The 13,781-nt window shown below is 38.5% G+C and overlaps 2 protein-coding genes across 4 annotated transcripts in view; one reads left to right on the forward strand and one right to left on the reverse strand.

Annotated features, from left to right (window-relative positions):
- Positions 1-7,367, forward strand: part of CAPN3 (calpain 3) — a 29,325-nt gene extending 21,958 nt beyond the window's left edge. For both annotated transcript variants that reach the window (XM_081312598.1, XM_081312597.1), the window contains 7 exons: positions 209-266; positions 1,196-1,260; positions 2,011-2,079; positions 2,711-2,789; positions 3,147-3,263; positions 4,568-4,626; positions 6,232-7,367. In XM_081312598.1, coding sequence (XP_081168724.1) covers positions 209-266; positions 1,196-1,260; positions 2,011-2,079; positions 2,711-2,789; positions 3,147-3,263; positions 4,568-4,626; positions 6,232-6,258 — 474 coding nt within the window. In that variant the 3' untranslated portion in view covers positions 6,259-7,367. The remainder of the gene's footprint in view (positions 1-208; positions 267-1,195; positions 1,261-2,010; positions 2,080-2,710; positions 2,790-3,146; positions 3,264-4,567; positions 4,627-6,231) is intronic.
- A 4,136-nt stretch (positions 7,368-11,503) lies between these two features.
- Positions 11,504-13,781, reverse strand: part of ZNF106 (zinc finger protein 106) — a 45,804-nt gene continuing 43,526 nt past the window's right edge. For both annotated transcript variants that reach the window (XM_081312593.1, XM_081312592.1), the window contains one exon: positions 11,504-11,867. In XM_081312593.1, coding sequence (XP_081168719.1) covers positions 11,811-11,867 — 57 coding nt within the window. In that variant the 3' untranslated portion in view covers positions 11,504-11,810. The remainder of the gene's footprint in view (positions 11,868-13,781) is intronic.

The raw sequence follows: 13,781 nt of genomic DNA on the forward strand, positions 1-13,781 counted from the left end.
TAACAACCTTAAAGTCCTCAACAAATAATACTTTACAATGTTAGAAGCAGAAAATAAGTCAAGGAGATGCTTGGATAAACTGAATGATATGGAAAAGAAATGATGTGGATTACCCCAACAGTTTGACCCATCTCAGCATAATGTGCTCATTCTTTCAATGTCTCATTTCCACGGCTATTAGTGTTACTCCTTTTTTAATCACTTACAGGACATGGAGATCAGTGCCGATGAACTAAGGAATGTCCTCAACAATGTTCTGAAAAAACGTAAGTGCTGCTTCTCTTTCCTTAAATCCACCTCTGAGAATATAAAGATGCAGAAACTGGATTTTGGTAGAAGTCTCATTTTACGACGTGATTTGTTGGGGTCATTATGGAGATAAGCCTTGGTGGAGCAGTGGACTAATGCCTCCCTAAGTAACACCAGCTGCCTGCAATTAGTGCAGGTTCGCATCCCACCAGGCTCAAGGTTGACTCAGCCTTCCATCCTTCCGAGGTAGGTAAAATGAGGACCCAGATTGTTGGGGGCAATTAAGCTGACTTTGTAATAATGCCGCTTGGGGGTGTGTGTGAAAGCCCTAATAAGCAGGCATATACATAGAATGAAGGCTACTGCTAAGCTTTTAAGCCGCCCTGAGTCTTCGGAGAAGGGCGGGATATAAATGGAATTAAAATAAATAAAATCCAAAAGGCTAGATCTGAACTTTTCACATTACAGTACCAAAGAATAACTCAAGAGTATGAGGCACAAAAGTAGCCATGTTCATTATGAAGCCATCTGCAAATCCATTGTATGTCTGCATCAGGTTCATCATCTCTGGTCTTGAATGGGGTGGCTCTGCCCCATGCAAACCCAGTGCGTAACCTCCGGGTTGATTCTAAAGAAGCAGGCAGCAGTTGTGGCTAGAAAGGCTACAATCCTCCCAAATTATCTCAGTTACTCATGTCCTGGTCCATCTCCCTATGGATTACTACAGTGTGGTCTACAGGGAGCTACCCTTGAAAAGCATCTGGAAGCTGTAGAATACAATAGCACAGGCAGTGTTGTGTGGCCCTAGGAATGTGCATATATTACAACACTAATAAAGTCTCTTAATGCTCAGAATTTAATAACTGGTTTACATTTTAAATGGCCAATACAATACAACAATTAGCTTTAATGTTATATTGTAATAGAGTATTTCACTGCATTTTAGATAAAGACTTGAAAACAGAAGGTTTTGCCCTGGAATCCTGCCGCAGCATGATTGCCTTAATGGATGTATCCTTTTTAATTAATATAAAATTAGAAGACAAAAAAATAATTCCTTGCTCTAAGAAGCTGTTATTCCACTCTTCTTAAGATTGGTTTGCTATTATAAAGTTTAGGGTTTTTTTGTTTTGCAAAATCACAACAGTTGACCCAGATTATAGTCATATCATTGTGCATTGTGATTTAGCAGGATGGGATACACAGCATAAAATAAATAATTGTCAGCTTATTATAGTGCCAAGTAATGCAATGAGTTTTATTTATAATTTTTTTAATCACTTCATAATTGTTTTAGAGTACTTAATTTTTTAATTCTTACAGAAACACTCTGTAAGATAGAGCCTAACTTCTATTTCACGGCAAAGGATCATCTACAGGTTGAATTTGGCTGCACAAAACCCTGAATGACCCTATGAAATTGTTAATAAATAGTTAAATGTTAATGCAGTGGAAGGGTGGGATCATGAATTATATGAGAACTAATAATACTGTGAATCATTTAATTTGATTTTTATTTAATGTAGATTTTAATTGCTTTGATCTAGCCTTTTCTAGTTGTCACAGCATGGGTTCTTGCATGTCATTTCATTGTGGCTCTCAGTCCCCCAGATTTGATGTACTCTTCATCTAAAGAGTTTCTTCTCTAATAGCTTACTATCTAAGTAATTAAGAAGTTTTATCTCAGATGTTTCGTTTCTGGAAATGAAAAAAATCTCATTTCAAAATCTTTGAAAAGTTTGAACTGAACTGCTATCACAGACGGATGGTTCTGGGAAAATAAATCTTGATGAATTTCGCCACCTTTGGACTAAAATTAAAAGCTGGCAGGTATTCTTGTCTTGTGAATTAATTGTGGTCTACAGGGCTTTTTTTGTCATAGAATGCTCAGAACGGTGTTCCAGCACCTTTTTTGGATGGAACCTTGTAGGATAGGCAAGGCAGGTTGTATGACATGTGTGAGTTCCAGCACCTTTTTCTTTTACAAAGAAAGCACTGGTGGTCTAAGACATAACATGACAACAGAATAAAGATACAAAATGGAACAGCTGCCCATTCACCTGTAGATTACCATTGTTAACACTCTGTTCACGTATTATTTTAAAGAATGTGAAAGAAATTATATGGTGCTTCCCTTACAAGCCCCAAGATAAAATGTATGATGTATTGCAACTTTGTTATCCAGTTGTAATAGTTGGAATGATTAGAGAGGGCTACAAATATTGTAAATATACAACTAAGTAAGGGAAAGGGTGTTGAGTTGGGGAGGGACCTGGGAAATAATTTAGCCCACATGTGTTATTCAGCCTCTCTCCATAATTTTTGCTTCATCATTTCAAGGCCAACTCTGGAATAGACTGATTAGATTAGCAGCATTTCTGGAACAGTGCATTTTTTATGCTGGAAAATAGTTTGTATGCACGAAATTCTTGAGGATTATTTCACTTTTTTGCTTTTCCAGAAAATTTTCAAGCGTTATGACACTGATCATTCAGGAACCATTAACAGCTATGAGATGCGTAATGCAGTTAAAGATGCAGGTTTGTATAGTGCAGTGGTTCCCAACCTTTTCTACGCCCCGCAACCCTAGAACGCTTCTGATATATTCTCGCACCCCTTACAAAAGTTTGAAATAATGGCAACGAATTATGCATATACACTATAATTTTGAAAACTCAAGTTTTCGTACCCCCTGGAATATCGTCTCGCACCCCCAGGTTGGGAACCCTGGTATGGTGCTTGCTGGGTTCTTGGGCAGAATTTGGGGTGGGGTCTTCTCTTATTTTATCTATCTGGGTCTTTGTGTCAGTAACTTGTAGCTTTTCACAGAAGAGTGATCGAGAAGAAAAGAAATCACTTCTCTCCACCAGGACCTTCTCATCCCTTTCTCTCCTCAGGGTTTCAACTGAATAACCAATTATATGATATCATTACAATGCGCTATGCTGACAAGAATATGAATATTGAATTTGACAGTTTTATCTGTTGCTTTGTGCGACTGGAAGGAATGTTCCGTGAGTATATTTCTTTAAAGTGTTTCTATCTCCCTATTCCAGAGGTGTCAAACTCAATTTCATTGAGGGCTGCATCAACATTGCGGTTGCCCTCAAGGGGCCGGGTGGGTATGGCCAGGGTGGGCGTGGCCTACTGGGTGGGCGTGGCTAGAGTGCTTATGGCCTACTGGGTGGGCATGGCCAGCTCTACATCGTTCGCATCAAGGGTGCCTATGGGAGCCTGGGCAGGAGTGGGACAGACCTGAGGGTCTCTGGCAGAAGGAGGGTCTCTGGGCCAGGGCCAAGGCAGTAGGGGCCGTTCCCTGTTTCCAGGATGGCTTTGCGGGCCACATGAAACCACTTCGCGGGCCAGATCCGGCCCCCGGGCCTTGTGTTTGACATGTCTGCCCTATTCCATTCCTAGAGCCAGGGTTTGGGGTTTTTTTTTAGCATATGGCCTACATAACCAGGGAAGTCTACAATGCTTTTTACCACAAAATAGTTCTGGCAACCTAAGATTGCTAGTTCATTTTGTTCATGCATGCATGCTATCCATGGTACATCACAGGGGGCAAACTAACTTTGCACTAACTGACTAGTAGCTAGCAAAATCCCAGGGAAGCTGTTTCATGAATAGCATTTGGCACCGGGATATAGAGTCTTCTAACTGGGCTTCAGCCACTTTTCTGTTTAAACCTTTCTTTGCTTGTACTTTAAGCCTTGCAAATAGTGCTTCCTCTTATAGGTTGTGTAGGAAAAGGTGCCTAGGAGTCAGCAATGCATCTAGTTTGGCAGGAGTGTCCCAAAGCAAAAAATCGCTAGTCTCTTTAGCTACCTTAGGTCTTGCTAGATGAATATTACCTTACAGTATTTGCAGAAACAAATAGCATTTCATTAGACTGTTTGTTTATATTATTTATATAGGCACAAGCAAGTGACTCTGAGCGCCATACAACCAAACTGGTATTGCCTGTTTCATGGAAAGGCTGATTCTTTGGTCAAACTGAAACATTCGAGTCCCACATGGCCTCATTGAAACTGTTATTCACAGGAGAAATTTACTTGTCTAAACACTTCTCTCTCAAATCACAAGGCCTCCAAAGTGACTAATACAAATAATTGCAGCTGATGGTTGATAGTTATGTAATTCTGTCACATAAGTTAAACTATCTGACTGAATGGTACACAGTAGCTAGGATTTCCTATTAATACTTGAATGATAAAGTTAAAAATAGTGGGAACAAATAGTAGTTCTAAAGTGTTGTATTTACTGTTCTAATTTCTTGACTTCTATAGTGATCTTCCTTATGTTTGCCTCATTTTAGGTGCATTCCAAGCCTTTGATAAAGATGGAGATGGCATTATTAAACTGAACGTCTTAGAGGTAACTATTGATGTATTTGTTGAAACTCTGATAATCATGCCACTTTGAATAGTTTACAAAAAAGAATGTCCATAGTACAATAATTAAAAAAATCATATCTAATTTTTCTTAAAACTAGAAAACAACTTACAGCCCTGTCTTAGAAAAAACAAACTAAATCTCTGAAAGGGTCCCATCTTAACTTTCTTCCCAAAGGCCAACACAATTAGAGCAAGTCTAATAAAGAGACCGTATCAGAGAAGCATCAACTCCGAGAGGTTAGGAACACTTTTTCTCAAGTTATTCACATTTAATGGGTCAATGATTGAAGGAGCTAGGTTTGCTGCTCCATGGGTGACAAGACACACAAGACTATACAAATCAAAATTAGCACTTAAATTGCACTCAGAAATGCAGGGCTCACAATAAAGATGAAAAACATTCATGGTATGTTGTGATAGCAAACAAGTTGCTGTGTTCTTATTTGGTGCAGATTCTGAGGTGCCTTTGAAAACAGTCTTATGTGGAGCATAATGCGGTAGTCCAACTGGGTGGGATTGAGAATATGAATTACTATTGTAGGTTCTTGGGTAGGATTCAAAACCCCTTCTTGAAATTGTAGGGTCATTTTTTCTTAATAAAGGAACCGATTATAAAAGTTAGTTTTACACTGCTGCTGTAGAGTGCATGAAAGGCAAAATAGTTTAAGCAGGGTACTCATGCAGATTTGAGTGCAAGTTCCAAGAATATCTGTTTTACAAAAGCAGATGTATTAGGTCATGGGTCCTCAAGCTCTAGTCTGTGGACTGGTACCGGGCTGCAAGATGCCAGCAACTGGTCCACACAAACAAGCAAGCCCCATCTGTGGGATGCAGGCAGCACACAAAACCACGCACCCTCCAGTCCATGGAAAAAAACTCTCTCCAAGAACCGGTCCCTGGTGCTCAAAGGTTGGGGACCTCTGTATTAGGTTTATTCTATATTGAAGGTCCATTATCTATTACTAACTCAAATGCTTTAGATGAATTAGAGATAAATGGAAACTTGGTAGAGAAAACAGAACTCAATATAGAAGTTTAAATATTCCAGAACTATCCACATTTACCTGTAGGCTAGTCTTTGAGGAGGTTCTCCTGAACTTAGCGAGACTTATTTAGCATATTTAAAATTAGGTTATATACGTGACTGAAATAATTTCAGATTTTTCTGCTGATAGTGGCAACTTAATTTAGCTTTAATAGTGTGTATTATAATTTATTTTTAAGATAGCAAAAAATAAATGTATTTTGCTTTCAATGTTCATAAGAGTTCTAATCCAACTTTGTGATAGAGAGTACAAGCTTGAAGAATGAGTTCATTTCTAACTCAGCTAGGAAATGAAACACGGCCTTGCAAATGCAGTGTCATTGCAAGGTTTTATACACTGGAAATCCTTATTTGGATGTAAGTATGAGTATGGGAATGGGAGTCAACAAATTTATAGTCTGATGTTGAAAATATTCATTTTGTATTTTAAGTCAATTTCTTTACTGGGTTAAGGGGATTTGCACAGGTCACATACTGTAGTTTTGTTCTGCATATTAAAGAAATGCCTATTATTTTAAAATACTCGTTTTCTACTTCCAGTGGCTACAGCTCACCATGTACGCCTGATTACCACTTATTTCACCTTCTCTTTGATTTTTGACTCAATCAGCCAACATTCAGTTACAAGATACTGATCTCTGGCACATCTCTTAAAAATTACATGGAAAGGAAGTATAATTCAGCAGATTTATGTCCAAGGAAACTGCCTATGGAGAAGTAACAAAAGCAGTGAAACATCTTGTGCACAAGAAGTGGTATCTGCTCTCCTGAAGGAATCAATTCTAGATGCATGAGCTTCATGGCAAATCAAAATTATTGTTCTTATTTTGAAACAGCACCTCTTACCACCTGAGTTATTTAGGGGACAGTAGAACAATTTATCAACATTAAACACTACAACTTGCCAAAATGCAGTTCATCTGATTTAAGTAATTAATTCAACTTATTTGAAAATAACTTGACTCAAACATTTAACTATCTAAATTATTTTCAGCTGATTTTCTTATACATTACATCAGTTATTATTCCTGTAGCCAAAGCTTCCTACAATTACGGTATGTCCAGCGACAGAATATATCAATATACACAGATTAAACATCAAACAGGATTTGTCAAATGACTAAATATTTAGGTGGCTAAATATTGTAGCTGAACTATAGGTGGTCCTCGACAGTTCATTTAGCGACTGTTTGAAGTTGCAACAGCACTGGGGGGAAAAAGTGACTCTCAACCAGGCCTAGCACTTAAGAGTGTTGCGCCATCCCCAAAGTCATGTTTTCACAATTTGGGTGCTTGGCCACTGGCATGTATTTACAATGGTTGTATTGTCCTGGAGTCCTGTGATCACTGCTTGCGGCCTTCCCAGCCAGCTTCTAAGAAGCTAAGCCAATAGGGGAGCTGGGTTTGCTTAACGACCATGTCATTCACTTAGCTGCAGTGACTGGCTCAACCACTGTTGCAGAAAGGTCATATAATCAGGTGCGAGTCACTTAACGCCATCTCACTTAGCAATAGACATTCTGGTCCCAATTATGGTTGCAAGTCAAGGACTTCTGGCAATTAATTTTGTTCCTAGGCTGCAGGAAAAATATTTTAGCTAAATGATAAATTTATTCTGGCAACTCTGACAGACGGACAGATTCAGCAAGTCTGGGTTCGCTTACAGTAGAACAGGTGTCAAACTCAATTTCATTGAGGACCGCATCAGCATTGCGGTTGCCCTCAAGGGGCTGGGTGGGTAGGGACAGGGTGGGTGTGGCTAGAGTGCGTATGGCCTACTGGGTGGGCATGGCCAGCTCTACATCGTTCGCATCAAGGGTGCCTATGGGGGCCTGGGCAGGAGTGGGACAGATCTGAGGGTCTCTGGCAGAAGGAGGGTCTCTGGGCCAGGGCCAAGGCAGTGGGGGCCGTTCCCTCCCTGTTTCCAGGATGGCTTTGCGGGCCACATGAAACCACTTCGTGGGCCGGATCTGGCCCCCGGGCCTTGTGTTTGACATGTCTGCAGTAGAACTTTTATAGAAGTCTGTATTGACATATAAACAAAACTTCTTTCATAAGACATTTTTCACAGAGGATTAACTGTGATTCTAGTGCTATGACTACATTTGTTTGGAAACTGTACTCCCCCATCCCATTTTAGCAAATACCATGCAAACAATGGTTCCATTGTTTTGGATAATGTGGCAAAAGTTGCATAATAAATGAGAGCTCTTTCACTTGTTCTGCTGGGTTAAAATTATGAAACGTGATTTTAAAAAACCCTATGAAAAAATGCTACTTGTAGGGGTCCAGTTTTCTTTTAACAGATGGCTGTATGAATTTGTAAGGTTTGCTATCTAATATTTTTGCTTGTTTGTAATTGTGGTTTTGGGAAGTTGACCTTTGAGGTACGTGGAATAGCTGGGTTAAAAAAAACAGTGAAACAGGCTCCATACTAAAGAAAGATTCTTTCAAAAAGCCTTTTTGCTATACTTCAGAGACTGTACAGAACTTGACCCTCAGCAATTTTAAGACATGTGGACTTCAACTCCCAGAATTCCTTATGGCTGACTGGGGAACCTTTTTAAAGTTGCCAAGGCTGAGAAGCACTGAATTAGATGCTGAACAATCATTTTCCCATTTTTTCCCCTCAAAAGTAAATGACGTATTTAAATTATTAAGTGAAATCTGGGAAAAAATAGACTACACAACTCTCTTGGGATAAAGTAAATTTATTTTATTTTCTTTTTGCTGTTTATCTTATCTAATTCACAGCTTTGTAGCAAAAAGGAAAGACTAAACCCTTCACTGGAACAAACTGAGAAAAGATGCTAGTTAAACAGTTACAACAGAGTTAATATGCTATTTTCCCACCTGGTATTTCTGCTATTACAGGAATCTGTTCCTGTCTTAAATGTTGTGTTGTTTGAGACCTTCTAGCCGCATTAATGCACAGTACTATATGGAGTACCTGCTTATATGTTCTGTGCAAACCATTCCTCACAAATATAGTTTATCTAGGAAACTCAAGTGTTTAGAGAAAGTTAGCTGCTGGCTGCCTGAATACTAATATTTAATGTATCTGTCTTTGAACATGAACATGTGCACTATAAAACAAAAACCCCCAACTTGCATTTAAAAAGAAGATAAAATGTCATTAGATATTTAAGATGCAGTCCAGACTTTTTAAGATGGGTGCTTTGCCACTTTATTAAGATGTTGTAGCTTTTATGTTTCAGTCCAGGGAGCCCAGTAGTGTCTCAAAGGGCAAACAGAAGCTGGGATACTTGCAGGTGTTCTGCTATTTAGTGGGACAAAAATGCAACCAGCCAAGTACCTGAATTCTACGGCAGCTGATACACACAACAGTCCTCCACAGCAGAGCCGTTAATGTAAAGAAACACGTTCACCACACAAACACAAAAACCTAATGGCATTTTAAAAACACGCACCTCTTGTACTGGAGAAATATGTTAGCATGCAATCCAAATACATTGCATATACAACCTGCAACAACTTGCTCAGACATCAGCCAGCACACAAAACCAAACACTTCTCACACATTTTAATAATACACTCTGCAATTCACTCTGGCCACTTTATTTCTATCTCCTTTCTTTCAAAATAAATATCTTCTAAAGATAAAAGTTAATATATTTGAGGAAGTAAGAGAAAAACCTTCCAGAATGTGACGTTCCTCAAAGTACACAATCTCATCTACCTTACCATTCTATCAATAATCAGCAAATTCCATTTTGCTCTCTTTGCATCAAGATTTCTAGAGCAACCTAAAGGAGCATGCTTACATTTCCAACTAAAGAGGTATAAGTACAGAAAACAACCTCAAATCAAACAAATAACCTGAATCGCAAGAGAACATTTTACATTTCACGTGAAAAAATGGTGGAGCTTCAGTGCAACACACTGAAAGGAGGAGTTGTTTAACTTTCTAAGTTATGTGCATGTGACCTCATTTGCAACGATTCTTCTCATTAAGAAAAACATATATTATAGAACCAGCTAATAAAACCTGGCCACACTTTTATTGCTGAACAAGTTTTAACCCAAATTATGAAAGCATCCCAAAACGCACTTATCTTAAATGTGCGCACACACATACACACCCAAACACACATACAGTATTAAACAGTAAAAAACACAAAGTAGTCCAAGTTATCAATCACTTGCAACTACTGATGTCAAAAGAACATTTAAATTATTGCGTATCAAATCACCATCCTCTTCCAGTTAAAATACTGAAAAAGGAACTTGGAAGAGGATGCAAAATTAAGATTCACCCGTTCACATAACTAATAACACACTCCATATATTCTTCCTCACAAAAAATACTTCCTACTTCTGTAATTTAACTTCAAACACATTCAGTTAAGAATGAGCTATATTTTTAAATGTCATTTGATATTCGGCTACCTAGAAAATGATCGTTTTTGCAGCCTTTCAAGTAAGCATTTCAGGGTTTCCTTCAGGCTGTTTGATTTCAGATGCCAACAATGTCACGAAAAGAGGAGGCACTATTACCCAGAAATCACACACAAGCTACAGAACAAGATGTCCTGGCAATAGAAGATAACCAGTGAATCGATCATTGTTTTTGAACATGGCAAAAGGTCAAAAGAAAGGACCAGAATCAAAACTTCTTTATAGCTTATCTGAGTTGTCAAGAAATCATGTACAGCCACTTCCAACTGGTTTGTTCTTCCAGCTGTTCAAGTCACTAAGTTATACATGAATTAGCTTTTCTGTTTAAAGGTTGATTACAATACCAATTGTTCTTCTGATATGTATGCATTGTCTTCTGTAGTTAAGCTCACAGTCAGATACTGCTAGACTAATAATGAAGCTTTTAGCTTCTCTGTGGAGGAAAAACCAGAACTGATGTCACAAACAGTAGATGAAATCTAAATAGGGAACCACTTTCTGAAAACCGCAAATTGCAGCACCAACTTTCCCAGACAGTACTGACCATGTACACATTTCCTTCACAAACACATATGCCATTTTTTTTAAAAAAAAAAATTCTTGCATTTGTCACGCTGCTTGGTTTTGTTCCCTTAAATGACAGCACAAAAGACATGCAAAAGTCTCAGCTTCTGCTTGGGTTTTAAATCGTCCCAGTTTGCACCCAACAGCTGAATAACTTGCAATTACAGGAACTGAAGTTACTCAGTTGCTGTGAGACAAGATGCTTGTCAAAAAGCTGACTGCAAAGAACAGGATTCTCATGGGCTTAGCTGGATGAAGCAAGTAAAAATGTCGTAAAAGTTCACTTACTTCAAATGCCAGAATGCTCATAACTTGAAATTCGCAGAATCAAAAAAAAAAACCAGTCCCAATATTGTGGCAAGAGAGCACTGGGTATAAACCTAACCAAAAATGACTAATATAAGTTATATTCACTGGTGTTTGTATTATGGTGTCTAGTACTCCTAAAATAACTGGGAAATTACAGTATTAGAAAACAGGTATTCTGCTGTCTTAACAGTAAGTTCTCTGCCACCCTAAGAGCCTTTAGAGCCAAAGCATACCCCCCCAAAATCAAGTACAAATGTGATTAGTTGTGTAGATTTCACATTTCAAACTGAAGCCACAATATAAAGTAACTCAAACAACGAGCCAGTTGTTTACTCCCACAGCAAAGTATCTCAAAGACTTCAGTAAGGAAGAAAAAAAAAAAGGAATTCAACAATCAGGTAGTATTTCTAGCATGTGTTCAATAATGTTTGGATTAACATTAAAATACTCCAAAGCCAGAAACACACATTAACAGGGGATCCTACATGTAACATGAAAACTGATGGCTAAAACACATATATGTAGGGCCCCAGGTTTATTAAACTTTACTCTGAATGTCTAGTAATAGATAAGCACAATGCACGAGGAAGAGTAGATTTTTTCCCAACAAGTGAATGGTATAAACAGCTTCTTGGCATGACTGTCATTCCTTTCTCTACAGAGCTGTGAATAGATCCTGTCTCTGTAGACAAAACAGAAAAAGGCTTGTGTTCTTTTTGCGCTCCAAAGATGACCAGGAGGAAAAAGAAAAGAATGAGGCGGACAAGGCATGTAAAATTTCTTGTGTATATAAAAAAATACTTCCCAATATGGGAGGCTGAAAAATGTCACGAGTCAATCTTGCTATCATCCTCTGCATGCTTCTCAATATGTCCCACTGCATCCTAGAAGCAGAAACAAGAGAGAGTTGATTTCAATTAGCTCAGATTTTTATACTCCAACAACCTATAAAAAAAATTAAACACATCAATGACCAGGCCAGTGTACATCCAAGATTTGGGATGGCAACTAGTCAAAGTTGAAATTTTCTTATTAAACTTCTTACATCTTTAAGTTCTGACCATCAAGTTAAAAGCATCCCCAATGCTTTTACTAAGCAGCTTTAGCTTTGATTGGTCTTTGTGACATGTTCTATATGTTCACTAGTTGTTTAATGAACTGTTTAGTACAGTAATTTACGTGTATGACCAATGTGTAAGTAACATATATGACAGAAAAATATCTTATAAAGCAATCCAATGAAGGCCTGAGAAGAATAATTGATGACAGAAAGAATGCTGCTGGGCTCACAAAGAAAGAACAGAACAAGCGGGGAAAGAGGTGGAATCTGAAGGGAATATAAATATGTCAACAGCTAGTACATTTTTTAGTACTTCTATAGTCTGTAGAGAATAGGAGAATTGTAGACCAAGACCCTTAAACTGGTCTCTTTTCCAATTACCACTATCAAAGAATCAACAGCAGAGTAACAAGGGCACCAGACATTTATGACACTACATCAGGAATAGATTTTCCTCTCAACTTATGACACAGTGGCAACAGGACTGCCAATTAATTGTGCACCATTTTTTCTCAAAAACAAAACAAAAAAACCCCCACATATTGAAAGATAAAAAAGATAAGTATAAAAAGTGGAAAGAGAGGCACATAACTAAGGCAGAATATCAGCAAATAGCCCATGCCTGCAAAGATGAAGTGAGGAAAGCTAAGGCTCAAAATGAACTAAAGCTTGTGACCAAAGTCAAAAATAACAACAAAAAAGCTGCCTTCAACATGTAAAAAACAAGAAAAAAGTTAAGGAAATGATTGGTCCATTAGTGGGGGAAAGTGGCAAGAAGGTGACAAGCAACAGGGAGAAAGCAGAACAATTTAACTCGTTTTTTGCATCTGTCTTTACACAAAGGGAAAAAACAGTCCAACCTACCAAAACCAGTGCCATAAAAAACAGAATAGAAACGCAAGTTAAGATAGGCAAGAAAATGGTAAATGAGCACCTGTCCAGCCTAGACGAGTTCAAATCACCAGGACCAGATGGATTACACCCCAAGGTTCTCAAGGAACTGGCAGATGTGATCTCAGAACCACTCAACTATATTTTTCAAAGATACTGGAGCACTGGGGAACTACCAGAGGACTGGAAGAGAGCTGAAGTAGTTCCCATCTTCAAAAAAGGGAAAAAAATAGATCCAGGAAACTAGAGACCTATCAGCCTGACCTCAATACCTGGGAAGATTCTGGAAAAAAATAATCAAACAACAAATCAGCAAACACCTAGTGGCAAACAAAGTCATTACTAAAAGCCAACATGGGTTTGTCAAAAACAGATCATGCCAGGCCAAATCTTATTGCATTCTTTGACCAGGTGACAAAATTAGTGGACCAGAGGAATGCTGTGGATAATTTACTTGGACTTCAGTAAGGCATTTGATAAAGTAGACCATAACCTACTACTTGATAAGACAGAAAAATGTGGCTTAGACAGCATCACCACCAGATGAATTCATAGCCTGCTGACCGGCTGTACTCCGTGTGTGATCCTCAATGGAACCACATCTACATGGAGGGAAGTGTGTAGTGGGGTGCCCAAGGGCTCTATTCTGGGCCCAGTGCTCTTCAACATCTTCATCAATGATTTGGACGAGGGGATAGATGGAGAACTCATCAAATTTTCAGATGACACCAAGCTGGCAGGAATAGCCAACACTCCAGAAGACAGGCTTAAGATACAGGAGGATGTGGATAGACTTGGACACTGGGTGCTATCTAACAAAATGAAATTCAATGGTGAAAAAAGTAAG

Source organism: Vipera berus (assembly GCF_964194415.1).
Source record: "Vipera berus genome assembly, chromosome: 1".
Lineage (NCBI taxonomy): Eukaryota > Metazoa > Chordata > Lepidosauria > Squamata > Viperidae > Vipera > Vipera berus.